This window comes from Eremothecium sinecaudum, chromosome V (genome assembly GCF_001548555.1).
Source record: "Eremothecium sinecaudum strain ATCC 58844 chromosome V, complete sequence".
Taxonomy (NCBI): domain Eukaryota; kingdom Fungi; phylum Ascomycota; class Saccharomycetes; order Saccharomycetales; family Saccharomycetaceae; genus Eremothecium; species Eremothecium sinecaudum.
In genome coordinates, this window is record NC_030896.1 from 419794 (window position 1) to 447520 (window position 27727).

Sequence of the window (27727 nt, forward strand, 5' to 3'; positions counted from 1 at the left end):
CATGGCACTCGTAGTCATCCTAAAAAAGAGTCCAAATTATAAATCGTGGTATTTGGAACTTTGAAGATAACTAGCAGATGCTGTAATGGTTGGCCAAGTTGAATCGTGCAAACTATTAGGACCGGTCTCCCTCTTGACGCAGTTCTTTGTGGGTGTAGTCGCCCTCGGCTTGTTGCTGCTCAAACGTGAATATCAGCGTCCAAAACGTCCATGGGCGGTTTGGAAGTTTGATGTTGCAAAGCAAATTACTGGCGCTTTAGGTGTACATTTATTTAATGTGTTAACAAGTGTATCGGACGCGCCACTACCCAATTCTAAAATGGCATTCTCACGGGAAGATGACCATGGCGATAAGCAATGCCTTTGGTATTTTGCAAACTTGCTAATGGACACTACCGTAGGGGTGCCTATTATATGGTTCTGGCTGAAACTTATACACTACCTTTTAGGGTTTTTCAATATTTCAAACATCGAGAGCGGAAATTACTACCCTGAATATGAATATAGTCCTGGTGTTGATTCGGAACAAAACAAAACACCCAGCAAACCTCTTTACTCGGCGTTCTTCAAGCAATTGCTAATTTTTATTACTGGTCTTTCCTTAACAAAATTGTGCACGTTTATTATTTTGTACTATTTTGAAGGAGTAGCTTACTGGTTCTCAAATCTAATATTAGGATGGTCAGATCCTTGGCCCAACTTCCAGATATTCATCATTATGTTTATCGCACCTGCAGTTCTTAATGCGTTCCAGTGGTTCTTTACGGACAGCATAATAATGCTATCTGCTCGTCGAACAAGCATACAGTATGAAGAAGTCATAGAGTTGGTTCCATGTACTCAGGAAAGCAGAACGCCCAGAAATAGCGTAGATCAAAAGCAGAGTTTAACATCCAAACCTTTCGATTCCCCAGGACAGCTTCATGTCCGAGCGATTTAAGATTAACACATTTCCAGTCACGTGGGAAACAGATCCGCTCTATTCCCAGGTTACGACCATGCTACTGCAATAAGGGTGAATACTACCCTAAGCGGTGGCCTTGGTCATCTACGAGGACACGCAAGACGTATCCCACAGCATCAAGCCCCACAATGGCATAAACGATGCTCAACAACTTTGTAAGGAACGTTCTAATTTACCACAAGACACTCCAACATTATGAAGACACATCATTATTTACGTACGGGTTTCGGAGTCCACTTTATATGATTTTGCTGAGCCCGGCATCGCACACGATGAAAAGCATGCTATGTACTCTTGAAAGGTTTAGGGGAAATTTAGAAACTACAATCTTAAGGCCAGTAGTTGTACAATGGTAAGTAAAGATGAATCATGTGAACTATTAGGACCTGTGTCACTTTTTATACAGGTTTTCATGGGCATAATAGGCGTGAGTTTCTTACTACTGAAACGTGAGTACGAGCATCCTAAACGCCCATGGAGAGTATGGCTTTATGATATCGGCAAGCAGGTAACAGGTGCGGTAGGCGTGCATTTCTTTAACGTATTGACAAGCGTTTCAGATGCGCCTATGCCATATCCGAAATTGAAATCGATGCAAGGTGACAGCAATGACGACAGCGAATGCGATTGGTACTTTGTGAATTTACTAATGGACACCACAATAGGGATACCGATAATTTGGTTTTGGTTAAGTATTATCCAATCCTGTCTGGCGCACTTAAATGTTTCGAACATAGAAAGCGGCAACTATTATTCTCACTATGACAAAAACGCTCTAGATAATCAAGAATACCATAATATCCGCAGCAAACCAATTGTAACGGCCTTCGTCAAGCAGCTGCTGATCTTCCTCGCGGGCCTCTCGTTGATGAAGTTTTGCGTCTACCTTATTCTGCGCTACTTTGCGGGCGCAGCATACTGGTTTGCAGATATTATATTAGGATGGTCAGACCCTTGGCCAAACTTTCAAGTATTTCTTGTAATGTTTGTTGCACCTATTGTATTCAACTGCTTCCAGTACTTCTGCATCGATAACATAATCAAACTATCGTCCGAGAGCCTCAGAAGGCAGAATGTAGAGAATCTAATTGGAAGTGTTCCGTACCTAGATAGGAATATAATCACAACAAACAACCGCCGCCCTAAAAAGGCCAATTACGGCTCAATAGAATGATGCGTGTCCCGCCCATTTTTTAAAACTTTGAACTTCTTACTGCATTTAAAAATGTTTGTTTTCTTTTCAGCTCCTTTGTCTCCATCATCACATTCCCAGAACACAAGACAGTAAACTTAAACAATCTGTACATTTTAATTGTTCTATAGATTCTAGAATCTCTATAAGCGGCCTTTTTAACGATTTGTCTTTGTCATCACTATATTGTTGCTTTACCAAGCGAATACGTAAGATGGAAGGAAAAAAATCTCTGATCCCTTTATTGTACAGAAGCCTTATTCGAGTCAGCCGCAATACGTGAGTTGAGCTAGGTGAAGCTGATGGTTTTCAGGGTTACGTTGAAAGAGAAGCGCCCCTTCTTGCCTGGGAATATAGAGCTTTTACGTAGAATCTACGTATTTTGTTTTACGCGAAATTACCCAGACAAACACGTGGAACGATTTTTCAACGCGAACTGAATGCACAACGCTTTTAAGTTTCACGTAGTTTCCGTAGCAGGCCGTTATTGTTGTTATAACTATGTGGCGTTATTTAATCGCGAATATCTCTATTGGCGTTGCTCTACACCTTTTAATGCGTAATGATTATATATATAAGTAAAATTGCCAAATAGTACTGGTTAACCTACACAGACCATTTCTTGAGAAAACTTGTGTATCAACGCTAAAATCAACCAATTAGTCACTTCCGGTCTAAATTTCTGAGCTTCTAAACTCTTCCATTCCTTTTGACTTATTCCTAAAGATCCAACTGCTTCGTCATTCCTTTCCACTGAATCTTTGAATTTTAATAATGAAATTTTCCGCTATTTCAACTGTGTTAGCCATCGCTTCTGTGGCTTCAGCTGCCTACGTCAACCAAACCACTCTATCTCCAAGTAACGCGAACTACAACAATCAATTGCTTCAGAGTCACGATGATACTACCACTGTTACTTTGTTGACCACTGTGACCATCCACAACACCACCGATATCCACGGTCCTTACCGTACTGATTACCCAGGTCTTCCAGGTGCCCCAGGTGCTCCAGGCGCTCCGGGTGCTCCAGGCGCTCCTCTAACCCCAGCTGGCAACCCTGGCGGAGACGAAAAACCAACTCCTGCAAACCCAGATCCTAAGCCAACTGCTCCAGGTAGCGGTAGCCATCCTGACAAGGACGGAATTGTCCACCCAGATAAAAAATGTAAGCCAGAAACCGTGACTGTCACCAAGTATGAAGTCACCAGGTACATTACCGTTAAGTTTGGTGAGGAGACCCCAGCTCCAGATGTCCCAATCCTCGCTCAAACCCAACAACCTGTGTTCTACGGTAACAACACCAAGGTTTAAGCACTGCGTCGAGAGTACTAATCTTTGCTTCATAAATACCATATAACTTACAGATACATCTGCTAATACCACCGTTATCCAGGGGAGTTGCTAGTAGAGTTCCAATTCATCTAAGATAGAGACAATAGAGTTCATTTTTTCGTAAAATACGCCACGCATATGTCGATTGGTAGTGTTCGTTCGTGCCTAAGGGGTTATCATCCCATTAGGCGATTATTTACTGTGTATGATTGTAAAGTATATAACATATACCACTTAGTGCATAGTTCGGAACTAAAATACAGCATGCTAAATACTATAGAAACCCTATGTGGCGGGTAACCCGTTTTTTATAATTTTCGCCACGAATTTATATTATGAATTAAAACTATGAAAAATAATAACAACTTAAGACAATTAACGGAAGCGCGACTAGAAAGATATAAGCCCCTTCTTGATCGTTGTTCAGAATGACGATTTGGAGTAGCATGTGCTATTAATATGTTGATTAGAAAATTACAGGATGAAGTTTGTCAGCTGTTAGGTTCACAGCAGTCAATACTTTCAATAGGCTCCGCGGTTAGAGAGCTAATTCAAAATTCAGCTGATGGGAATTGCCGTGAGATAGAAGTGTATGTTGATTTGGAGAATTGGGAAATTGTTGTGCGGGATGACGGTGACGGTATCAGTCGTGAGGATTTGGATCTTTTAGGAGAAAGGTATTATACCTCCAAACTGGAGAACTTTGATGAAGTAGAGGATATCAAGACTTTTGGCTTTCGGGGAGAAGGATTACATATACTCAAAAATATATGCTGTTTGAGCATCTTGAGCAAGACGGATGTCAGTGGTGGAAGTGCGTGGCTGCGGAAATTTCCAAGAAAGGCGGCTGAGCAGAGCGATGAGAGTTCCCGCGACAAACATTCGCTGATCGGCCGGTCTAAGGGTACAACTGTAATAGTTGAGAATATCTTTTACAATATGCCAATTAGGAGGAATTTGCTAAAGGGAGAGGCAGTGAGTAAGGTCTACGACGAGATAAAGAGCTATGTGCTGCAGGTTTTGATTTTCCGTCCCTTAGCCAAGATAACCGTATATGCGACGGAGAATTGCCAAGTAAAGAAAATTATCTCAGGGCACGCCGCTACGGATATAAGTGTTTCAACTCGGCTAGTTTCCGCTATCACTAGCGTGTTTGGGCTTTGTTACCATGAGAGCCAATTTGCAAGTGTCCACACGAGCTACCAGACTATTTCTGTAGAAGGGGTTATACTAAAGTTTCCGCTAACAACAAAAAGCTGTCAATCCATTTACATCAACAAACGTCAGTACGAAGATAAGAAGTTTCTAGCTGCTTTGAATCGTTTGTTTCGTGCATCCAATTTCGGCGAACACATTTCTTGCGCTTACGGGACGAAGACTGCTGGCCAGCAGTATTGCTCTTATCCTGCATTCGTAATTATGTGTCACTGTCCATCCACCTTAAGCGATCTTCTTCAAAATCCAGGGAAGACCATCATTCATAGCACATATGCAAATATTATTCAGACACTGATATTACGAGTTGCAAAATCATTTTTAAAGATTCAAGGTTACAAAATGGATGATTCGGAGATTCAGCAGGAACTCAAGGCTACAATAGGCAGTCCCCTTGCATCTAGTTTGTTGAGGAACAGTTGCAATTTTTCTAGAACAACTAATAACTTTTTGAATTGTGAACGTACAACACAGAAAGGAGATGGAATACGGAAAAAGAGACAGAATCCCGATTTTCGATCCATTAAGAAACCGTTTGGGGTTCCAAGTACTATTTCGAAGTTGAGTACTCATAGTGAGCTGGTTAACCTTTCTGGACATTATGTTGTTACTGATTTCCAGCTGCAACAGTTGCAACTTAAAAAATGTACTATTATTAACCAAATTGATAAGAAATTTGTCATGTTAAAGTCTCCACCTCTGAGTAGCAGTTCTAATTCCGTTCTGCTGATGATTGACCAACATGCTGCTGACGAACGTATAAAATTAGAAACCTACATCACTGAATTCTTATCGAAGTTGTTCTCTATAGAGCGAAAAAGCCTGTTAACTTCATGTGATATAAGCGTTCCAGTCTCTCCTCCGGAATTCTCTCTAATTAAAAATTACATTCATGAATTCCACTTCTGGGGTATAGAAGTTGAGTTGCCGGAAAACGAAATAAATGATTACGTTTTGATAAGACGTCTACCAATACTCTTAGATGTCAAAGCAAAGCGCAATAATTTCTATTTGAAAGGAGCGATTTTGCAACACGCTCGTGATTTAGAAGCGCATTTACTGGTTAGGAGCTCATCGATACTTCCGAACCCTATTACGGATTTCAACAGCCTACAATGGTGGAAATGTAAGAATGCAATTCCTCGGTTACTTATGGAAATATTTAATAGTAAAGCTTGCCGTTCTGCTATAATGTTCGGCGACTTTCTGACACGCGAAGAGTGCGTTCAACTAGTTGAGAGATTATCTCTGTGTAATATGCCTTTCCAATGCGCGCATGGAAGGCCTTCGGTTATTCCAATATTGGAACTTGGTTCAAAGGACGACCTTTCTTTTGGGATGTATACTAATGACTATATAGAAGATTAAGTATAATGATAATGTTTGCGAAGCTTCGCTAGCTGTTCAAGGGTTGCTCCTTTCTTGACGGGTTCACTGTTCTCCAATGCGATATAATAAATATCAATAAAATCCTTCTCTAATTCCCTGTCATTGAGCTGGAAAACGGTATACATGTTCCCCCTCATCAATTGTACAGCAATATCGTACTTGCATAAAGCTACAAGGGCTTTTGACAAAAGTACAAAGCATTGAGCAAGTTGATATCCGTTTTTACACTTGTCAGCTGCGCTTATCATAGCCATTATAATGGCAATTGAGCGAGCCGCCATATTGCATTCTAGCAATAAATAAACCTTCTCTTTCATTAATTTAAATTCCCAATATTTATCAATTATCTTGGATTTGGTTTCCTCAATGTAAAGGTTGACCAACGTCATTGCCTCGTCTAATTCTCCAATCTTTCTAAGGTATTGAATTCGTAATCGTTTGACCTTTTGCTGCTCATCATATGGCCAATATTCTATATTGCACGAATATAGAGGAGCATCGTTTCCTTTGTTCAAAGCTTCCAAGACCTCGGAAAATGTACCGCGATACTCAGAGTAGTCTCTGATTCTAGTAGTATATATCGAATAACAGGGTGGTATTTCACTAATACCTATTCTGTTCCAAATCTCTACCGTATTGGCAAATGGGTCAATATTTTCTGTCTGCCGACTTTTATCGTCTAGCATACAAAGCATACGGGTTTTATAGGCGTTCTCAAGAGCCTGGGGAACGTAGGCTTCATGCGTAAGTTGTACAAGGGATTCAATTGAGGATAAAAACTTGATGCTTGTTAATGAGTTTCTTGCAGTGTTCTCGAAGTACTTTTTGAGATGGCTTATGGCTGATTGAAGTTTATCGGTTAAATGGGGATAGTCTTTTAGGAAAATGAATAGCGAATATAACATTGGCTGCACGGAAGTCAGCGATCCATGCTCTCTAACCAACTTAACTACATGCTCTATTCTCTTTACTGCCGCCTGCGGCGTCCCGCATGCCCGAAATAGATGACTTAACATAAATGAGTTGAACAAAGGCCCACTAGCTGAATCATATGTTTGCGAAGTTTCAAAGCTAGATCCTGCGTAATCAAAGATTCGGAACAGAAGATACTGACTCTCTTGATAGTTTCTATTAAGTAGGGAAATCGTATACTGTATCATTAAAACACTAGGAAACATGGTACGCTGATGCAAACTAGTATACTTCACTAGTCTTTCCGGAATCGTTAAGTCTGGAGGCGAATAGGTGTTAATCTTGGTTAGCTCCATGTTCACAACGTTCTCATATCTCTCTCTAGTAGCTAGTATCCATGGATAAATCCGATCATCCTCTCTAGCCTGAGGTTCTGAAAGTATGGGAATCGGTAGTTTATTATCGTCAGTCTCATTAAATACCTTAGTCAAAAAGGCGATTTTGGGAGGAAGCTGGGAACGAATGGCAAACCAAACTGGTGTAACCTGGAACTGTAATCTATAGCTTTCCAATTCCTTCCACTTCTGATTCATATCACCACTTAGATACATGTCGTTGAATCCCCTAAACTTCTTCGATAACAAAACATAGAAAAGGGACCTTTTTCCAATGCCACGCTTAAAAAAGGGCTCCTGCCTTTCCTTCATGGAGTCCAAAATAACTCCCTTTTTAAAGAATATACCCAATTGAATTAAACCATGTATACTAGGAATTTGATCGAGTGCCCTTATTAAGCTCAATGCAGCATCTTCCTCATCGGAATTTATCAAAAACTCTACTAAGGATTCTAAAGTTGGGATTTTAACAGTGGCATTTAAATCTATTTTTTTATCATAATTGTATATGGCCCGTATTCCAGTGGGATCTAATACAGTAAGAAGAATTTCAGGCTTAATATTAATAGTGCCAAGGGCATAAAGCAACACAAGCATTAAACCAGAGATATCATGGGGATCATACCATTTTGTTAGCTGAATATGCTGAAAGCGATGAGCAGTATTTACCACCATTGCACCTTTTGTGGTCAGCTAACAATGTGTTTGTGATATGGTGCAGTTGTGTGCATTTTAAGTAACTCAGGTCATCGAGTGGTCGTTAAACATGATGTTTGAAGTTCGATGTTAGCCGCCTTCCTAGTTCAGCAATTACAAGATTAAATCATTATGGACTGCTCACGTTGGGAGTAACATTTGGATTGGAATTATACATGAAATTACTCTAGGTATCTATATGCAGTTAGAATCATAGCTTTGTCTGGTAATCTTCCAGGAACTGGAAGCAGAATCCTCATTTTTCTTTTCGTTTCATTCACTTCTGTCACCAAAGCAATCCCAAGAACACCGCTTTTTAGGACTTCCTCAGGTGTACTTTTCCTTGGAGCGTATGTGATGCTGACAATGGCATGTTGCAGGTTGCTAGCATTGACTTCCACTCTTTCCAGTTCCGTCATACTCGTTTTGGCACCCGCATCTCCTAGTTCTAGGGTTGACTTTGGTTTCCATACTACAACATCCATAAGATCGACACCGATGGTATATGGACTTAGGACAGTGTTCTTGTTCCCGTAGAAATATTCTCTGATTTGACTTCTTTGAAAAGATCTTCTTGCAACGTCGTCTATTTTTACTACCCCAGGGCTAGTAGGAATGCGAATTATGATCCTGACAAGAGATTGGAACACTTCGCCAAGTTTTATCGCCAGTGAATCATCTGGGCAACATACGACCATGATATCAATATTAAACTTGGAGATTGCTGCCTTGAGCTCAGTGTAAGAGTCGTCTAAATGGGAAAGTGGGGGTGTATCAACAATAATCCCCGACCTTCTAACCAATGGGTCGTTCCTCAGCCTACCCTCCACTGCTTTAGAAAGCTGGTTCATTGCTTCAAGGTATAACTCTCTATTTTCGGCGATCTGCTCGAGTCCGAAGGATTTCACCATAGGCTGTTTGCTATGCAGCGCTGTGGCACCGGTAGTCATACTCTGGCCCCACATCGTGGACTCCACCTCAAGAAGATAGGAGATGGGGGTAGCTGTGATGCAACTTGGAGGGGCAAATATCCCTTCCTGGGGATTTAAGTTTATGTACAGCGGTGTATATGGTTTGCCCTTCAACGCATATGCAGACAGAGTTTTTGCTAGAGTAGTTTTTCCCGAAGATGATTCACCGACGATAAGCATCCTAGGCCCATCAAAACTAGATAGCCTCATCTTTTCGAGTGCAAAGTGTAGGTAGTAAATGTATGGCATCGATGTCTCCGATGAGATAGTCGGTTCCAAAGCTTCCGCACACTTCCATTCAATTTTTACGTGTTCCACACTATAAATGGCAATGTTCGCAGATTGAAATGTGTATTCAACATCATTCGTAAGTTCAGTACCAAAGACTTCTGCTATACCGTACAATATTTTAACCGTTAATTTGGCTTCGCCAGGAACTTTTACCCTCCATTCTCTTTTCGGTGGTAGAACAGCAATTTTTGCCTCTAATATCGGAGTATCGAATTCCAGAGGTTGTAGAGACTCTTGCATAGGCGGTAAAGAAGCCATTAAAGTTACAAGGAGTTGTTCCGTTTTGTCTATAGTCCATCGCACACTATGTTCCAAAGATGAATCTTTCAAAAACATTAGTTCTCTTCACGTGACCACATTTGTTCAATACTGCAACTAACGAACTAACGAACTAACGAACTAACGAATTAACGAATTGACGAATTAACGAATTAACGAACTAATACCATTTATTGATCCACTGCATCTACTTAAAATGTCTAATATTTACCAGCCCCACCACCCCCCCCAATTGGGCCAAATTAAACGGAAACTAATTACTTGACGTCTCTGTCTCTTCGGGACCTGTCCTTAATGCCCATTCAGTCCAGGAACCGTCATAAAGTTTAGCTTTGCCGTAACCGGCCACCTCAATAGCTGTTTTGATAATGCAAGCCGTCACTCCTGAGGCACACATAACTATAGTAGGTTTTGTCTCGTCAATTGAAGTTCCACGCTCTTTAAAGCTTTTCTGAAGTAGGCTTTGTAATGTGAGAGCATCAGATGATAGCTCACCATCTACCAACACATCCTTGAAAGGCAACGAACTCGCACCGGGGACATGCCCTGACCGTAAACCTGGCCTAGGTTCAGCAACTTTACCAGCATATCTTTCGTACACTCTAGCATCAAAAAAGTTGTAGTTCTTAATTTCACCAGTCTTTACCAAATTATGTAGCGTTTCAAAGCTAATGATTTCCTGGTCCCTCAAATCAACATCGCTGACGTATTTTGATTTTGGAAATGGCGTAAAATCATTGACCTCTTTCGTGTCAATTGGGAAATTAGCTTCTTTGTATTTACTATAACTCGTGAGCAAATATACCAGAGGATGCCCAAAGATTCCAAAGGTCAAAGCACAACGAGAAGCGCTGAAGTTCTCCAATCTATCATAAACAAGCAATATATCATCCCTAAGTAGACCCAATTTGCTCATTTCCCTGTTGAAGATGTCCAACGTAGGCATCATGTGCGGGTACTTCGAATCGGTTTTAACCTTATCAATATCAAAGAACACAGCATTTGGAATCCTCTCCTTCTTTAGAAAATCATTCTTAGTATCAACATGGCTTTCTGTAGGGATCCATGACGCATCGACAGCTATTACACGACGACCAGTCTCACTTTGTACCAACTTATGGAAGGCTTCTGGCGTAATTAATTTGTATAGAGACATTAAATTGGAGCAATAAATGGTAATAGTACTATTATGTTCGTTACTATGTTAATAAAATTCGTTAACATAGATTTAATAAAATTTATAATTAGCTAGGTAAGTCAAGCTTTTCGTGAGTTCATTTAGAGGTTATATAATAGCATAACTAAGTCATCGATAATGATCACAAAAAGAGGTTGACGCATGACACGAGTACAAAATAATTCGGAGCTTAGATGCCATGTACATCAATGGTTAAATGCTCATACATGTAATTTGCTTGAGTTTGTATGGTAGTGTTTTAAGCGTCTGATGACTATGAGTCGAGAACGCGCTTTAACATTTAAATTCTTCGCGAAAGAAGCTAGCTGCAACCGACCAAGTATATTTTAGAAAAGAGAGGCAAAGAGAGTTCCTGTTCTAACATTAATGCGTTGCGCGTGGTGTGACTCAAACATTTTTCCAAAAGGAGATGACCTTGGATGGTGATGATGAGCTGTCTAGCGGCGGGATAATTTTCTTTGGTTGCGCCTTCTAGAAGTTAGCAATTAAGGTTATAATTCCCCCTTAATTGCATCTACTCAATTTCAATGTGGCTGCAGCATCCGCATCGCTATATATGAAACCTGTCCATCAATGCTTCCTCCAAGGCTGACTTACTAACGCTCAAGTTGGAAAGTTCACTGATGCCGGAACTATTGCCATTGTCATTGTCTTGCAAGTGCTTTTTCCTGGTATTTTTCAAAGTTGGCAAGCTACTGACTCCGTTTTTATCTTCTTGCGAATCGCTGGACATGTTCGTGCTTTCTAACTGGTTGATACCATTCCGTACCCTTTCTAGACTTCCCTCATATTGACCATTGAGTGTTACCTTGCGGTGAAGCTCCCGTTCCAGAGACTTTAGGTGTGCACTGAATAGCTTATAAGTTCTTCGCCTTAGAAAGAACTCAGGGGTATTTAGCTGCTTTGAGAGTAAGTTCCAATCAATATCTTCCTTATTTTGTAGAACAGAAACCAGAGACCACAACTTTCGATCCTGCTCGTAATTCCAGTCAAAAACTGGCGTATCAGCAAAATCTTCACGATTGATACCACTGAATTTAATATAAACGACCGTATTTCTATTGTTCATTCCGTATTACTATTTATTGTCACTTTATTGTTTAATGTTAAACTAGACAAAGCAAATCAACAACGTAACAAACCCCGCCACAATTAAGAACTCCCGCCAAGAAAGCAACGAAGCCACTTAAAACTGGTATCGCTTACTTTATTACATGCATACTGATCCCCCAAGGCCTTCTGAAGAACCTAACAGGAGCTCTTTGGATCCGGTACAGCTTCAATGTAATGATTACGACTTTTATCTAACACGACCTACAAGACTAGATGTATCAGGAAGTACCAGGTTTAAAGATATTAAGTTTGGTTCTGTCCCTATTATAAGAATATACGGATCATTATCCACTGGTCACAACGTTCTTTGTCATGTACATGGTGTGTTCCCCTATATCTTCATTAAGTATGATGGAAAGGTTGGTAGTGAAATGGATGCGGTTGATAGCCACTGCAGGAATTTACATATTTTGTTAGAAAATGCATTAAGAAGGTCTAATGAGGACTCTGTTTGTGAGGAACCTGGGTTGGATGCCTCCTGGTCCGATGGTTTGCAATATATTGCGGATGTCACTGTAGTTAAAGGTGTACCGTTTTATGGATTCCATGTTGGATGGCATGCCTTTTATAAGATATCGTTGTTGAATCCATCGCTAACGTTGCACCTATCTGAAATTTTACGAAATGGCGATTTGTTTGGTTATAGCGTGGAGACATTTGAGTCCCATATCCCATACCTGCTGCAGTTTACTGCTGACTATAACTGTTTTGGCTGTTCATGGTTAGAGATGTCGTCCTGTTACTTTAGGAGCCCAGTATTAAATGAATACAATGCTATGGACAAAAAACTGTGGGATGATTCTCTTGGCGTGTGGTTGAATAAGCATCTTCGTGAAGACGAGAACTTGCTTGACGAAGCTGAATTTGAGCGTGAGGGGAACGGTCTATTGGAAATAGATGTTCTTCCGCAGCTCATACTTAATAGGAGACATATAAGCTATAGAGATTTGCATCATGACTTCAATGTATCTTCCTTTACGCCGATCTCGGACAGGAAGGAAAGTTATGTCACTTCGACCGATCTTCTATGGAAAGATATTGAGAAACTACGATCTATATATGGCTTGCTCCAATACTCTCCCCCAGCTGCTATTTCTAGAGTTGAATCAGCCCCTAATTGGGACACTGGTAAGTTATGGGAGTTCTACCAAAAAAAACAGGCGGAAACAAGTTCGAGCACAGCGGAAGTAGATTTTGCCAGTTTTGTAGATAATTCATTGTGGTACGATAGGATTCGAACTGCATCCGATGCTATAGAAGATCTATGGCTTCCTGTTATACCCAAGATCGGTAGCAGTTGCCGTTTGGAAACCTTGAAGCGGAAACTTAGCCCATCGAGCAATAACGATCAAGTCCCCATTTCCTTGGAGAATACCGCAGATGAACCAGAACAAGTATCAACCTTGGATGATTTAGAAGATGCCACTTTAAAGTCTCGTAAGCTGCAGACTCCTGAGATTTCGGCATCCCTTGCCCTTCATAATTCACCAAAAGCTGTGGTACAAGTTAGAGGAATCCCATATGAGCAGCCCACTTACAGGTATAAGAGATTTCCCATTGGCTACAAGAGCATTTTAAACAAAATCGAACAGGAAGGCTTGCCAGCTATTAATTATAGTGACCCATATTTTTCAAATCCAGTAGACTTACAGAAAACCAGATATATTTATTCGGGCAAAAGACACGAATTGTCAACTGACTACTATAGCCATCGCACGCCCTTAGGGTTTGCCGGAGATTCATCTATGTATAGGAGTCTCCGAAAATCAACTCCGCTTACTTTTAATCGATGGTTATACACACCAAAACCACCCGGATACAGTGATCCTTTGAATAAACCCGCAAACGTGCATAAGAAATCATCGCAAATTGCTCCAATAAAGAAAAATGAGCATTTTAAACCTTCATTCAGGACAGCGTTGTACGTTGATTCGCGGAAGTCAGATGGAAATGATTTAACTCATATGTCTCTTGAGCTTCATATTAAAACGAGACAAAATATGTTACCAAATCCTACAAAGGATGCGATTAAAATAATCTTCTGGAAAATGGACGGCACATACATAATTAACAATCAATCCCTCCCAAATCAGGGGATGCTGATTTTCCTCGATGATTCAGAGAAAGAATACGAAGATGTAATAAAGGGTGCAGCTGATGGAGGCTATATATCCTTTCATTATTCTGAACTTGATTTAATTAACTCGTTTGTTAAACTAGTGCTACTCATGGACCCAGATATATTATCTGGTTTTGAGGTCAACGTATCATCATGGGGATATTTAATAAAGCGTGGGGATGTCGCACATAGTTTGCGAATTAATAATATGCTATCACGAGTTAAGAAAGAAGGGAGCAATAGTTATGAAAGTAAATGGAATTATACTCACGCTTCAGGCACCAAGATAGCTGGCAGACATTTGCTAAACATATGGCGGAGACTAAGAGGTGAGTTTAATTTATTAAGGTATACCTTTGAAAACATAACGTTCCATTTTTTTGGAGAGCGTACCCCTCACTACTCTCATGAATCGCTTTCAAAGTTTTGGAGTGACTATTCTAAACCTGGAAGTTTGCGATTAGTTATAAACTACTGGAGAAAAAGAGTGGATTACAATATTCGACTAATAAATGAGAAATATATAATATCTCGAATTACCGAAGAAGCCCGCCTAATTGGAATAGACTTTCAGTCGGTCATTGCCCGTGGTTCGCAATTCAAGGTTGAATCTTTTCTTGTACGCCTGTGCAAATCAGAGCGTTTTATACTACTATCACCGAGTAATTCTCAAGTGCGGCGACAGAGAGCTTTGGAGTGTGTACCTTTGGTAATGGAACCTGATACTTCATTCTACAAGGGACCTGTCATTGTGTTAGATTTTCAAGCCTTATATCCCTCCATAATCATGGCCTATAATTACTGTTACAGCACAATGATTGGCAGAGTCATGGAAATTTCTCTTTCTCACAATGAAGTGGGGGTCACAGACACATCAATTCCTCCGAACCTTCTGAAATTACTTGCTGATTTTGTGAATATATCTCCAAACGGCGTCGTATTCGTTAAGGAAGAGGTTAGAAGGTCTGCACTATCTAAAATGTTACAAGATATACTGTCATCTAGATTTATGGTTAAAAGAACAATGCAAGAATTGCCGACTGAAAATAGAAACCTACTAAGCACTTTAGATAGTCGACAAATTGCTTTAAAGCTTCTTGCTAATGTAACATATGGTTATACATCCGCATCTTATTCTGGTCGTATGCCGTGTTCTGATATTGCTGATAGTATTGTACAGACAGCGCGACAAACTTTAAAAAATGCTGTAGCGATGATTGAGGGAGAGTATGATTGGGGAGCGAAAGTTATCTACGGTGATACAGATAGTCTTTTCGTTTACCTTCCAGGAAAGAGCCGGGAGCAGGCCTTTAACATTGGAAATGCAATTGCTTCGGCAGTCACAGCTTCCAATCCTAGTCCAGTTGAACTAAAGTTTGAACGCGTTTTCCACCCTTGTATTTTATTATCAAAGAAGAGATATGTTGGTTACTCTTACAATTACCCAACTCAAGCAGTTGGTGAATTCCTTGCCAAAGGAATAGAAACTATTCGCAGAGACTCAAATCCTGCTCAACAAAAAATCGTACAAAGATCTCTTGAAATTCTATTTGACACCTACGATCTAAGTCAAGTCAAATCATACATAACTGAGGAATTCAAGAGAATAATTGAAGGTAACATTATTGTTCAGGATTTTTGTTTTTCTCGTGAAGTCCGAATGGGAACATACGCTAACGAAAACTCCCTTCCTCCAGCAGGTGCTGTAGCAAAAATGAGAGCGCAAGAAGATGAGATGGCCGAGCCTCAATATGGCGAAAGAGTAACTTATCTAGTAGTTCAGGGCAAATCAGGCGATCGTTTAGTTGATAGGTGCGTCCCGCCAGAAAAATTCCTTGAACTGCCGAGCATGACGTTAGACTACGAGTATTATATCACAAAAACTCTAATTCCTCCGCTAGAAAGGTTTTTTAAGATAGTAGGATTGGATATCAGAGAGCTGTACAGAGATTTGCCAAGGTTTAAAGATCTTAAGAATATATTTACGTCTGATATGAATGGCTTACCAAGGATTGTTAATTCTGCAACTTGTTTAAAGTGTAGAAATATTATACTTCACAGGAATAAATTCAAGATTTGTGAAAAATGCCAAGCATCTCCAGATTCTACAGCAGAGTTCCTTCTAGTTGAAAAGAAGATTGCTAACGAGAATCGAATGAAATCTATTTTGAAAACGTGTAAAAACTGCGCTTTCCATATTGCAAAAGGTCAATCGGACACATTGACCGAAGCTGCATTTTCATGCGATTCTCATGACTGCCCAAACTACTTTTCTAGAAGGAAGTACGAGGCATTGTTAAACGAGTCGTCTTGGAAAGACATCCATAATGCTCTACAATCTTTAGATTGGTGATGATCATTATACACGATTACAAATTTAGATGTATCATTTTAATAACTGCATATTTCAACCTCATCGCTAATCTCTGCCAGTAATTCGAACGCTACAGACTCAAAATTCAACGAAAATGCCTGTCTCTAAGTCTTTAACCAAGATTCAGCAGAATATGAAAGGTAAGAAACACACTGTACATCCCAAGGGGCGTAAGTTTCAGCAACTAAACAAGGCGACTCTGAGGGATGACAAAATACAAGCTAAGAAGAGAGCACACAATGAGAAAAAGTCTAATGAACTAAGCCGTATAAAATTCATCCAAGATGTTATAAATACTGGGGAACTAAAAGAACGAACCGTTTTTACATATATAGACACTGCAACGATAATAAGTCAATTCATAGCACGTGATGATGAGGAACTTGAGATGCTGAAGAGTAAACGGAGGCCTAATAGACCGCCTACAAATAGGCAGCAGTTGTTAGAGGAGAAGAAAAAAACTGAATTAAGAGAATTCACCACCGGTTTTCTTTGTCCAGATCTGACCAAAGAGGATAATGTGTTCTTCCTCAGACACTGGAACGGTTCGTTCGGTGCTCTATCAACTTTACTCTTAATTAGAGTAAATGATAAAGGAGAAAAAGTTATAGGCTGATAAATTAATATTATTTGAAATACTCTAACGAGATTCCAATTTTCCAATTGTGTTGAGTTACATCAACCGTCATTGGTGTTAAAACACCTTTACTGTACATATACTTAATTACTACATAATTAATTTAGGTTGTTAATGCCAAATGCTGTCCCACTTTATTATATTTTGCCTCCTAGATTCTCATTTCCGTACCGGTAGCTGGAACACAAGCTTATGCGGTTCATTATATACATCGCCTACCAATTCCCATCCTTCATTTTCGCATTTACTTATAACATCGAGCATATGCTCGGGAGAAGCATTGCTCCCGTTGATGATAGTGAATAAATCTTTAAAACTGACCTGTAGCACCGAATGTGCGTTAACTTCCACTACCTTTTTACTGTTAATTTTGTAATCATACAGAAGTAGCTTTTTACCTGTCGTTGTCTTCGCAGAGCGCTTTAATATACCCTTCCTGTGCTTTAAAAGCTCATAATTATCTCTCAAATGCTTTATAGGATTGGTAAAAGACAGAATAGAGCTTGTGCTATCTACTTTTGTCATGACATCCAGTTCTCTATTTTGACTGTTCCAATCGTACAGTTTTGCTCGCTCTTTGGATATCCTTTCTATGGGATTTGAAAGATGATTCGTCTTTTTGGTATTATTATGCAAATTTATTCTATCAGAATTGTTCATATTGGTATCAACCTGTTGACGTTTCCGTTTAGTGCTGGAATCTTGTATCAGAGCATCCAATGGTTTTAGATCTTCTGTCCACTCAGCTATCTCACGGGTTAGAGAATTAACATTACTGTCAGCATTTAGAGCAGCATTGGAATCGTTTGAGTCGCTTTTTATTACTCTAGATATGATACTATCAGAAATCTTGCCCTCTTGAATAGCAGACCGTAGAGTCGCTAATTTCTTTTGGAAACCCAAGTCTTCCGGTATATTTGCCATCTTAAAAAGAGCATTAACCCCAGCAAAGTTTTCAGGTGTAATATTGAGTCCCAAACCTTCTTTGTCAAGTGTTTGGATTGCCTTTTTTAGTTCCAGTACCTTCAGTTTCATGGATGATGATGATGATGATGATGATGACATGAGCACTGAACTTGTGTGTATACGCATTTGCCTGGCAGCTAATTGACTGAGAAGCTGCCTAAAATGCCATTTATGGTGTCCCAATTCACCAATCATGTAATCAGCTTTACTATGTACTTTCTTCTACAGCTTTGTTAAAGATTTTACGTAGATGTGAAATTAGTAGTAATTTTTCATGTTCGCGAACTTTAAAGTACTACTTGATACTGAAACTTCAAGACGGAATGGCATCAGTAACCACTATTAAGAGGGTTTACCGCGATGCTATTAGTTTAGATGAGGTATATCACAATACTTCAGGTTTGGTTAGGGCTGTTTTGAGCTATGCTTCACCTGTACGTTATGATGATTCGTTCTTTAATGAACTTTTCCCATCAAAAACAATAAAAAATGCACCTAGTATTATTTCACAGTTGGCTTACTATGGAGAAATTGCTGTCGGGACCTTGAAAGCGAATCTAGTAACAAATGATAATACTATGGGGAAACCCCCAGGCATTCACATTGAATCTTTATGTGTCTTACCAGCTTATCGGAACAAGAGCATCGGTACAAAGCTATTGAATTACATTGAAGAACAAAGCACTAAACTACATCAACGTAATATATACGTCTATATACCAATTGATGACGAAGATACACAGCAGTGGTATTCAAAGCGTGGGTTTGAAAAGCATAAAGGTGTTGTAACCAACCATTTGATGACTAAAACCGGATCAACAGACTGCTTTCTGTATATTAAAAAGCTATGACTGACGAAATGAGAGGCGTTTATACTAATACCACAAGTTATAATTCGTACATCATTTAGTTATTATAACATGATTGACTACTTTTCATCACTTTTTTCTTTATCCTCTGTTGCGTCTTCTTCTACTTCTGTATCAGTGTCGATATCTGTGTAATCACTACCTTCATTAGAATCTTCATTTTCATCATCTTCAATGTCACTATTGTCACTATCATCACTTCCTGGTGTATTTTCATCATGGTCTCCGGCACCGTATATGTATTCCTTGGCCTCGTCAATCTTCACGGGATCGCGTACTTGCATTGGAATAGTGACGTCGAGATCTCCACCGAAATAATCGGTTGACTTAATGATAACACGGAAATGGTAGTCTCCCTTTTCAGCTGGTGCTGGTTGACCTAATGGTATCTTAATGGTGCTAATTTCCCAGTCATCGGTTTTCAATTCTTTGCTGACGTCTTTGATTAGTCTTTTATCGAAGTCATTCTTCAAGTTTTCAAATGACAACCTTGTGACGACAAAAGGAGTCTGAATGACTTTATTGTCTTTTTGCAAGGTAACCAAACAGCACCATCCTCCGCGCCTAGGAATAGGGAAGTAAGGAGCGTATGTATGAGGGACAAGAGGAAGAGCGTTAGCAAACTTGAAGGGGTCACGCATACTAGCGAAATCCTCAACCTCTTGCAACATTGTTGCAGGAATTGAGCTAGGGCTAAAGAACTTATGCTTTGCTGAGCAGACTAACACTTTTAATACAATATGAGGTGTTGAAGATGGGGTCACATTGGCATCGCCCGGAACCTTAAAATGAGCATCGATCAATCTCAAGTGAGGAATGGAAGAAGCAACATGTATAGTCTCTTTTAAGTCATTGGCGTCTGTAATTCCCAGTATTTGACCAATTTTCTTGTCCTCGAATGTAAATAACTTACCAAGGGTTCTGATATCTTCAACACTACCTGCCATAAAGGTCTCTTTGCTAACGTGTGGTAGTTGAAGGATCTGTGCATAAGGAGAATTTTTGATAGCCTGCACAATACACTTGGAGGTCTCCAATATAGTAACACAGATATCTGTGTTTCTGACCGTAGTTGCAATGTCAAGTAAGCCATGCAATATTTTCGTTGACTGGGAAACAATATCCAATTTTACATTTTCTAGTTCACCGCTGTGTCTGCGATTGATGTGATCTTGCAATAGACGCTCAAAGTCTTCTGGTTTCAAGTGGGGGTACTTCAAAGTATATTCCTTAGCTTTTGATAGCCAGGATATTATAGTATCAACGTTAACCAAATCAGAAGGTGCATGGTTAAACATCCTGTCAACAAAGTATGAGGCTGTATCCGCATTAATACCCTTTACAGTGTACGATTGAGTATTAGACCACCATTTGGAAACCAGATATGGAAGTAGGACAGCCAAAAGCCCAAAATAAGCAGCTACAACCAAAGGTGACGCTGCTCCCTCTACTAAAAACTTTGGTAACGCAATTCCATGAGAAGTAGATTGAGGACCATCAGGATGACCCCATTTCAAGTAATTTTCCCTAGTAATCTCATCTGTCAAAGACTTATATGCCTTAGTAATCATAACATACTGCTCTTCCAACCGCGCTCTCGCCTCAGGTGTCAAGTCCTTTGACAATTTGTCAGGATGGAATTTAACAGATAGTTTCCTGTATGCGGATCTGATCTCCCTCTCCGTTGCAGACGCACCAATATCTAAGTATTCATATGGATCAAAAACTGTCGAAATATTGTCTCTCAAAACTGAATTATTACCAATACTATGTAGCAAATATCCCACAATAGCCCACCCAATCACAATGAAAACTGCTCTCTTATTGAAAATCTTAGATCCCGTAGCTTCTCTCTTCTCCCGGAACCTCAATATAGCATCTGGAGCATGCTTGTCACGAATCCTGCCCAAAGATAACTTGTCATCGTCATCTTCAACCTTCTTAGAACGAAATAAACCAGCTATCTGAGCCCATGTTGCAGGAACCAGTAGTACTAACAACAATGTCAATAGAAAGAACGGCCACGTTTCGTCTGCTTCATCATATTCGTAACTTAGAGTCATTTTAGAGAACAATCAGTATAGCAAACTCGTCTTCAGCAACCAAGACTGTTTTAATACGCCTTTGTTTAGGTAACAGCGAAGCGTGTTTAAATCGCCACTGAAATGCTCACAAAGCCTCGTTTAAAGTGACCAAACTATCCCGCCCATAATATTTCACACGCAAACAGCGAAGTGCAGAGGAAGTGGGAGGAAATAAGTATCAATAGTTCCTCCAAATGTTGCTGGACTTTCAATGCTGCGCTATGCCTGCGAGTGATTTCTATACGGAAGTACTTCGAACTGTCTCCGCCAAGATATCAATTATCATTGTTTACGTATTGTAAATTTTTTTTAATAGCTATTGAGAACTTGGATAGTCTTAGACAATGATGATATTTAATGAAGTGTAGGTGTTAAGGTATATAAGCCTTTATATTGAGCTACCATTGTTTATATTGGTGATGAACGCATTTGGAAATGTTAACCAATTAGGTTCTATGGCTCAGGAGTTTCAAACTCAGAATAAGGCAAAGGTTAGCGTTAGGGGTTGGCAAAACGCAACACAACAAGACCTGTTAAACTTCGTTACTAGAAAAACCAGGATTGCAATTCAAAACTCCTATGTGCAGGGAGATTTGGTAATTGGATATGTTAATAAACATGAGGTGCAACCGCTTTTGAAGTTTAATGGGATTCGATTTGCTGGTAATGCTTTGAAATTTGAAGATATGGAGGGTGTTGGAAATACATCTACATCCAATACAATATCTTTACTGAGGAATTTTCTGTTTAAGAGATATAATGCTCAAACTAGGATGTTAGATTTGGGGAATATGTACCATGACCCGGATTTAATTCAAAATGGGTTGGTCTCTAATACTTCTACACAGTCGAAGATGTTTTTGGCTTTGATGAAGCTTGCGTCCAACGAAAAGCAGCTATTTGTGGAGTCTGTGAACTTGTCTAATAATAATCTTAAGGACGTGGATGGTATTTCGACACTTGCGCAAACGTTTCCTGGATTAAAAAATCTATGTCTAGCGAACAACCAGATTTCGAGGTTCCAATCACTTAATGTATGGAAAAACAAATTTAAGGAATTGAGAGAACTGCTGATGATGAATAACCCCATTGCGAATGATCCAGAGTATCGTAGAGAGCTGCTGAGGATCTTTCCAAAAATGGTCATTTTAGATAGCGCGGTTGTGCGTGATGAGAACAAGTTGAATGCGATATACACCTTTCCGATGCAACTGCAGCAGTTTTTCTTTGAGGAGAGCAACTTGGGTTCATCTGCAATTGATTTTGTTACGAATTTTCTCAGGCTGTGGGATACTGATCGAGCACAACTAATGGGTTTGTATACTCCACAGTCGCAGTTTTCTATTAGCGTAGACTCCTCTGTTCCTGCGACCACCGTCCAAGACTGCGACCAATCTCCCTCATTTGGACACTACCTATCGTTTTCGCGAAATATAACTAAGGTCTCCAGTGAGAAGTCGAAACAGGAGCGGCTTGGTATGGGTCTTGAGTCAATTCATAAACTATTCAAGTCAATTCCCGGTACAAAACATTTTCTTCAAGAACAGCCTGACAATTACTCATTACAAACATGGTCCTACCCTCCTGTAGGTGGCTTTGTTATTATCCTGCATGGATTCTTTGAGGAAGTGTCCAAACCAGAGGTAGACAATGCCAAATCATATGGTTCAAACAGCAGGAATAGGCGGTATAATCACGGCTATCAAAGCAATTCACAGAGCAAACTCTCGAAAAAATCATTTGATAGAACCTGGGTTATCGTACCTAATCAAGGCAGCGTCATTATTGCATCTGATCTTTTGACTATCAGATCATATGTTTTGGGTGCATGGACAAAGAAATCCGCTCCTCAACCACCAGCGATCGAACAGCAACCTCCTACAATGCAACCAATGGATGCACCTAAAATCACACCAGTTCTGACACAGCCTTTGGGAACAGCAATGCAGCCTCAAAGTGACGCGCAAGCAAAGTTCCAAATGGAATTCCTCAATAGGTTACACCTTGAAACGAAATTGAACGCTGAATATACATTGATGTTAGCAGAGCAGAGCGGTTGGGATTATGATACCGCAATTAAAGGCTTTCAAAGCAGTGTCAATAATCTACCAAGAAATGCGTTTTTATAAAATTAGACTAATTTCACGCTTGGTAATGAACTTCAACATGAATAAGAAAGATAACTTATCAACCTCTCATTAATGCCATCACGTCGCATGTTAATAGTAATCCATATGCTTCCGGTTACCCGCCTAGCACAAATCATAAATGTAGTAACGGAGACATTAATTGTAATCAACTATATATCTACATATAGTATTTATATAGGTTTTATTGAAAGCGTTATTATTTACTTAGTCCGTCTTTTTCATATAATTCTAAATGGTCTGCTGTTAGATCCTGACTAGGCGCCAGACCAGAAAAGCTTTTACCAATTGAGTCCAACAATGACAAGTTCCAATTAGGTCTTAGTAGTACAGAAGATAAATATTTTTTTTTTAATTCTAACTATCTATCAGACTCTCAACTTAACGTCAAAGGACGTCACAGAGACAAGCGGCACAAATTAGTAATATATGAATTGTACAACTATAAGCTACTATTACCAGAATCCAAACAAGATCAAACGTTAATATATCGCGCAAGTTAAATAATTATATATGAGAGCACCTCCACAGCCAAGAAGATCAAGACATAGGTACGTGTCCCAAGTTCTCCAGGTAGTACAGGACGCTGTCACCCTTCAAAAGGCCCGCGAAAGATGGCATATACACAGGCTTCACAAAGTGAATAGGGCCAATTGCCGTAACGGAAAGCCCGGAACAACCTCCAGGCGAGAAAACTCTGATTTGTCAATCAGACTAACAGATATTGCCAATCAGCCCAGTGGTGTAGATTTGCAAAAGAAAAGGCGTATGCCATTGCTTATAGCTTCCTTTCCAAGGGGATGCGGTAGATCTCCTAGGTTTAACGCCTTGGAGAAGAATAAATGGTGTAAAGCAATGATTACACGCAGGAAATACAAGTTAAAGTCCTTCAATAGCGGAGCTGTTCCAATCACAGGTAAAGGTAAAAAGCCCACTGGTGATTATTCTATTAAGAAAGAAATTGCCAAGCATGCTCACATGAAAGTCAACTACCATAGAAAAGGTGTTATGAACTCTACATGTGTTTTGGTTGATATTAAAAATAATCAGCCCCCAGAGTACTTGACTTTTGACCGCGACTACAGTCTTCGTCTATGTGACTATCCTTCATTATCAATAAGGAAGCCAGAAACATTATCAATAAGAAAGTCAGAAGCAAAGGCCTGCTAACTAATTTAGAATATCTCTTTAATCATCCCTGGTTGAAATTGTTTTAAATTGAGTGTCAATAGCACAGAAAATCAATGTGTCTTAACATATATATATATAAAATATTCAATGAAATAATAGTTAACAACTAAAGGACTTAAATCCAATTTTTAATAGCTATCCTGCTTAAATGTTGACACCAGGTTCTGGTACCAATACTCCTATGCAAGGGTACTTTCTTTCGAAATGTGATTCCCAGCTGTCCAACGCTTCCAACTCCTGGGCCGATAAGTCCGATAAATCATCTATCGGCCGGTCCCAACTAGATATCATTTCTATGTCAAAGGAATTAGTAGCTAAACCTCTTGAAGCATCATGACCTGCAAAGTTTGAATATGGGCCACTAGGACCATAGAATTGTCTACTTGCACTGCAGTCGTAAACCTTTCCTTTGATTGCAATATATATTTTTTCGTCATCATGACCGTTAAACTTGTATAAAGTTCTTGGATAAAATGTAGTTTGTACTATTGGTTCTTTATGACTCGTTGAATTCGATTCACGATTTTCTGTGTTCTCATTGGTGACTCCTGTTGGGTCCTCACTTGTCTTTACACCTCCTAATAGTATGTTCTTGACAAAAGACATCCTCTAACGACAGGTAGACTAAATTGTAATCAATCAATAGGATATATGTAGAAAGTTAATGCTTGTCTTCCGTTATTATAAATCACCCCTTGTGGTTGAAACAGTTGTGAACTTTTTACGGGTCTTAAAGGTTCCTAAAACTTGGAATCTTTGATCAATGGCTACTTTACTATGGTGACTATAATAATCGTGATACATGATTTTTATAATTAGTATACTAGAATTATATACTTGGCAACGTAAGTTCCTAGAAATCGACTACATCTTCAATGAATTTAGCTGCCGCTAGCTTTAATATGTTACCGACGTATATAACTTGTTGCTGGGCCGTTTCCCAATCTTCTCGCTGTACCGCGTCTCGAACCCCCGGGAATGACCAGGAATCATATGTGTTTGAAAGACGCAAAGCAGGCCCACTAACAAGATTTTTAAAGAAGGCCCGTCCAGGTAAGCCCGATAATTTAACCTGCGCTCGGTATAGGCCGGTCAACTTCCTGTTCCATGCCCACCTATTCATGGCCAACATCGATGGTTCTCTGCCACCTTCTTGATTCATAAAAATGTTGTTCCAGGTGTACGCCCAAGAGCGCCAGTCTTCACCTATCTTCTGCCATAGTACTAGTGCATCATAAATAGGCTGTAGGTTTAGTCGATTCTTAGACATTGCGGCCAAATCTTGTAGTTTGACATTTAAGTCCCGTACATAGTCTAGGATGTTAAATTGAATCAATGGATTATCTACCAACTTAAGTGATGCTTGGAATAAAAAGAGCAGCATTTCTCCGGTAGTGGCCCAGCCATTATTTACGTTAAAGGTCTGATTAGTGAGGTGTGAGAAGGTGTCCTCGCTGGTTAAGGCTGGAGCCTCCATCTTTGAAATATGAGGCGAAGAAAATACAATCACGGGAATACCATTTGTCATGTATGGAACCCACTGCCCGTACTGCTTTACGTCTGTCACATCGAGTTGGAATCCAAAGTTCTCACTTTTTTTGGTGAAAAACTCATGGAGCAAAGGAGTACATTGGACTTCAATATTTTTACTACCTTTGGGGTCTACACTTAACTGGGTTATATCTAAGAAAGCATAGGCTTCTTCCTGTAAGTGGGCTAGATTGTTTTTAAGAAGAGAAGTTGCACCAGCAGAATTGTACATAGAAGCATCGAAGGAAATGAAATATATGTTTCTTAATGGCTTCCAGTCATATTTATACTTCACCTGCTGGAACAATTCCACTAGCTCCAATAATAGCATCTGGCCAAAGTTTGGATAACTTGCACCATAATGTGTAGAGTCCCGCGCAGCAGCTATAATGATTGATTTGTCGGATTGCTCTTTCCCGTCAATCTTACTAACGACGTTCCAAGACGGCTGATCTTCACGCTGAATAGGGTCCAATGACATATCTATCTTTATTTTATTAGAGCCACCGCTATGCCAGCCATTCTTGAAATCTACAGCTCTATCTGATTTCGATAACATACCCTTCAACTGGGATCCCTGCTTAGCGGAGATTGGAATCGTGGGAATCTTTGGAATTAGAAGCGATTGATCTGGTTGTGCTCCTCCTAGAAACTTCGCAGAGTATCCTGCTGAAGAAGGATTCCCAAATCCGTAGTGAGGTATCCCTACTGGAAACCTTTGAATAACGTCCTCTTTACCATCCAGTGACTTTGAGATGAATAATATGCCCTTTATACCACGTTCTTGGCATAGTAATACCTGATTTGCCACAAATGAGTCATAGTGAAGTAAAAGAACAGTATTCTCGTTTAGTAAATGGGCATCTTCTAAGCGTTTCAAGTCATCTTCTGTTCCATAATGACCGTATATAAGCTGAGCGGCTTCAACTTTCCCAGCAGTTGCCATAGGATTAAAGTTCTCCTCAGACAAGTCAAGTACTACTTTATCCACACCATCACCATAAACAGAAACAGCTGCCTCGCCCGCATAATTAATAACTGCTGGAAAATGATAAACTCTCGTTGAACGCAAGCCATTATTCGTAAACGATTCCTTCACATAGTCCATCATAGCAAAATCGCCCTTCGTACCAGCAATGTGGGGCATGCTACTCAAATATTCCAAATCTTGTTCCATTTTCGCATAATTAATACAACGCCCTGCATATTCAATCAACTTAGGCGTATCTGAGAACATCCCATGGGTCCCGGACTCAACGTTATTGGGCATCATCTTGCTCATACTAACATAATATACAATAAACGACATAAACAGGATGTAAACATATCGTCTTAAAATCAATGGATTTCCAACCTTATTTAAATAGTAATCCAGCTTTTCCGAACTCATCATATATAGTTGGTTTAAAGGGCCCCAAAACTTCCTTTTAAACGGTATAATTACATTTTGTTGAAAACCTTCCCAATACTGCCTAAAACTCTTTCTATGCGTTACCTCTTCTAGTTCCTGAAACCCCATCTGTTCGAACGGGGGCCTCTCTTCAACGATTTCCGATAATTCGTTATATATCGGAGGATCGACTGGTAACTCAATATCACCAAAACCTTGACTAATAACAGTATTTCGGTTATCTGAATTCTCCGGATCTAAAATATCTTGCTCATTTTGGCTTAGTCGACCATAGCCATCATTTGAAGCGCTCATGTCTTCTTCACTTCGCTTATAAGTTTTTATTTCGAGTTCTATTAAGTTAAAGTTTTACTAATGAAGTCTTTAGTTTTTAGAAAACAACCTTGAAGTTCAATACTGAAACTCTTATGTAGGAAACAGAACTAAAGAATAAGATAAACCGACCTATAAGA

General features: G+C 39.7%; 17 protein-coding genes across 17 annotated transcripts; 9 read left to right on the top strand and 8 right to left on the bottom strand.

The window, feature by feature from the left end:
- Positions 1 to 85: 85 nt before the first annotated feature.
- AW171_hschr53076 (STIMATE family protein) lies at positions 86 to 940 on the top strand (the record flags this gene model as incomplete). The annotated part of the gene is made up of 1 exon (XM_018132580.1): positions 86 to 940. One exon carries the CDS (start codon positions 86 to 88, stop codon positions 938 to 940), a length of 855 nt encoding a protein of 284 aa, XP_017988139.1.
- A 373-nt stretch (positions 941 to 1313) lies between these two features.
- AW171_hschr53077 (STIMATE family protein) lies at positions 1314 to 2138 on the top strand (the record flags this gene model as incomplete). The annotated part of the gene is made up of 1 exon (XM_018132579.1): positions 1314 to 2138. The coding sequence occupies one exon, from the start codon at positions 1314 to 1316 to the stop codon at positions 2136 to 2138; it is 825 nt and encodes a 274-aa protein (XP_017988140.1).
- A 792-nt stretch (positions 2139 to 2930) lies between these two features.
- AW171_hschr53078 (HEL135Wp) lies at positions 2931 to 3467 on the top strand (the record flags this gene model as incomplete). Its single annotated transcript, XM_018132578.1, has 1 exon — positions 2931 to 3467. One exon carries the CDS (start codon positions 2931 to 2933, stop codon positions 3465 to 3467), a length of 537 nt encoding a protein of 178 aa, XP_017988141.1.
- Positions 3468 to 3947: 480 nt separating this feature from the next.
- On the top strand, positions 3948 to 6071 carry MLH3 (mismatch repair protein MLH3; the record flags this gene model as incomplete). The annotated part of the gene is made up of 1 exon (XM_018132577.1): positions 3948 to 6071. One exon carries the CDS (start codon positions 3948 to 3950, stop codon positions 6069 to 6071), a length of 2124 nt encoding a protein of 707 aa, XP_017988142.1.
- On the bottom strand, positions 6068 to 8074 carry APC5 (anaphase promoting complex subunit 5; the record flags this gene model as incomplete). Its single annotated transcript, XM_018132576.1, has 1 exon — positions 6068 to 8074. One exon carries the CDS (start codon positions 8072 to 8074, stop codon positions 6068 to 6070), a length of 2007 nt encoding a protein of 668 aa, XP_017988143.1.
- A 203-nt stretch (positions 8075 to 8277) lies between these two features.
- CLP1 (cleavage polyadenylation factor subunit CLP1) lies at positions 8278 to 9615 on the bottom strand (the record flags this gene model as incomplete). The annotated part of the gene is made up of 1 exon (XM_018132575.1): positions 8278 to 9615. One exon carries the CDS (start codon positions 9613 to 9615, stop codon positions 8278 to 8280), a length of 1338 nt encoding a protein of 445 aa, XP_017988144.1.
- Positions 9616 to 9889: 274 nt separating this feature from the next.
- On the bottom strand, positions 9890 to 10792 carry TUM1 (thiosulfate sulfurtransferase; the record flags this gene model as incomplete). The annotated part of the gene is made up of 1 exon (XM_018132574.1): positions 9890 to 10792. The coding sequence occupies one exon, from the start codon at positions 10790 to 10792 to the stop codon at positions 9890 to 9892; it is 903 nt and encodes a 300-aa protein (XP_017988145.1).
- A 592-nt stretch (positions 10793 to 11384) lies between these two features.
- Positions 11385 to 11903, bottom strand: ATG29 (Atg29p; the record flags this gene model as incomplete). Its single annotated transcript, XM_018132573.1, has 1 exon — positions 11385 to 11903. One exon carries the CDS (start codon positions 11901 to 11903, stop codon positions 11385 to 11387), a length of 519 nt encoding a protein of 172 aa, XP_017988146.1.
- Positions 11904 to 12048: 145 nt separating this feature from the next.
- Positions 12049 to 16419, top strand: REV3 (DNA-directed DNA polymerase; the record flags this gene model as incomplete). The annotated part of the gene is made up of 1 exon (XM_018132572.1): positions 12049 to 16419. One exon carries the CDS (start codon positions 12049 to 12051, stop codon positions 16417 to 16419), a length of 4371 nt encoding a protein of 1456 aa, XP_017988147.1.
- Positions 16420 to 16534: 115 nt separating this feature from the next.
- On the top strand, positions 16535 to 17056 carry TMA16 (Tma16p; the record flags this gene model as incomplete). Its single annotated transcript, XM_018132571.1, has 1 exon — positions 16535 to 17056. One exon carries the CDS (start codon positions 16535 to 16537, stop codon positions 17054 to 17056), a length of 522 nt encoding a protein of 173 aa, XP_017988148.1.
- A 180-nt stretch (positions 17057 to 17236) lies between these two features.
- Positions 17237 to 18238, bottom strand: MRX4 (Mrx4p; the record flags this gene model as incomplete). The annotated part of the gene is made up of 1 exon (XM_018132570.1): positions 17237 to 18238. One exon carries the CDS (start codon positions 18236 to 18238, stop codon positions 17237 to 17239), a length of 1002 nt encoding a protein of 333 aa, XP_017988149.1.
- Positions 18239 to 18366: 128 nt separating this feature from the next.
- On the top strand, positions 18367 to 18894 carry NAT5 (peptide alpha-N-acetyltransferase subunit NAT5; the record flags this gene model as incomplete). The annotated part of the gene is made up of 1 exon (XM_018132569.1): positions 18367 to 18894. The coding sequence occupies one exon, from the start codon at positions 18367 to 18369 to the stop codon at positions 18892 to 18894; it is 528 nt and encodes a 175-aa protein (XP_017988150.1).
- A 77-nt stretch (positions 18895 to 18971) lies between these two features.
- Positions 18972 to 20975, bottom strand: SEC63 (protein-transporting protein SEC63; the record flags this gene model as incomplete). The annotated part of the gene is made up of 1 exon (XM_018132568.1): positions 18972 to 20975. The coding sequence occupies one exon, from the start codon at positions 20973 to 20975 to the stop codon at positions 18972 to 18974; it is 2004 nt and encodes a 667-aa protein (XP_017988151.1).
- A 440-nt stretch (positions 20976 to 21415) lies between these two features.
- On the top strand, positions 21416 to 23125 carry MEX67 (Mex67p; the record flags this gene model as incomplete). The annotated part of the gene is made up of 1 exon (XM_018132567.1): positions 21416 to 23125. One exon carries the CDS (start codon positions 21416 to 21418, stop codon positions 23123 to 23125), a length of 1710 nt encoding a protein of 569 aa, XP_017988152.1.
- A 531-nt stretch (positions 23126 to 23656) lies between these two features.
- On the top strand, positions 23657 to 24313 carry OSW1 (Osw1p; the record flags this gene model as incomplete). Its single annotated transcript, XM_018132566.1, has 1 exon — positions 23657 to 24313. One exon carries the CDS (start codon positions 23657 to 23659, stop codon positions 24311 to 24313), a length of 657 nt encoding a protein of 218 aa, XP_017988153.1.
- Positions 24314 to 24478: 165 nt separating this feature from the next.
- DAP1 (Dap1p) lies at positions 24479 to 24940 on the bottom strand (the record flags this gene model as incomplete). The annotated part of the gene is made up of 1 exon (XM_018132565.1): positions 24479 to 24940. One exon carries the CDS (start codon positions 24938 to 24940, stop codon positions 24479 to 24481), a length of 462 nt encoding a protein of 153 aa, XP_017988154.1.
- A 247-nt stretch (positions 24941 to 25187) lies between these two features.
- On the bottom strand, positions 25188 to 27569 carry AW171_hschr53092 (HEL121Cp; the record flags this gene model as incomplete). The annotated part of the gene is made up of 1 exon (XM_018132564.1): positions 25188 to 27569. The coding sequence occupies one exon, from the start codon at positions 27567 to 27569 to the stop codon at positions 25188 to 25190; it is 2382 nt and encodes a 793-aa protein (XP_017988155.1).
- Positions 27570 to 27727: the final 158 nt, after the last annotated feature.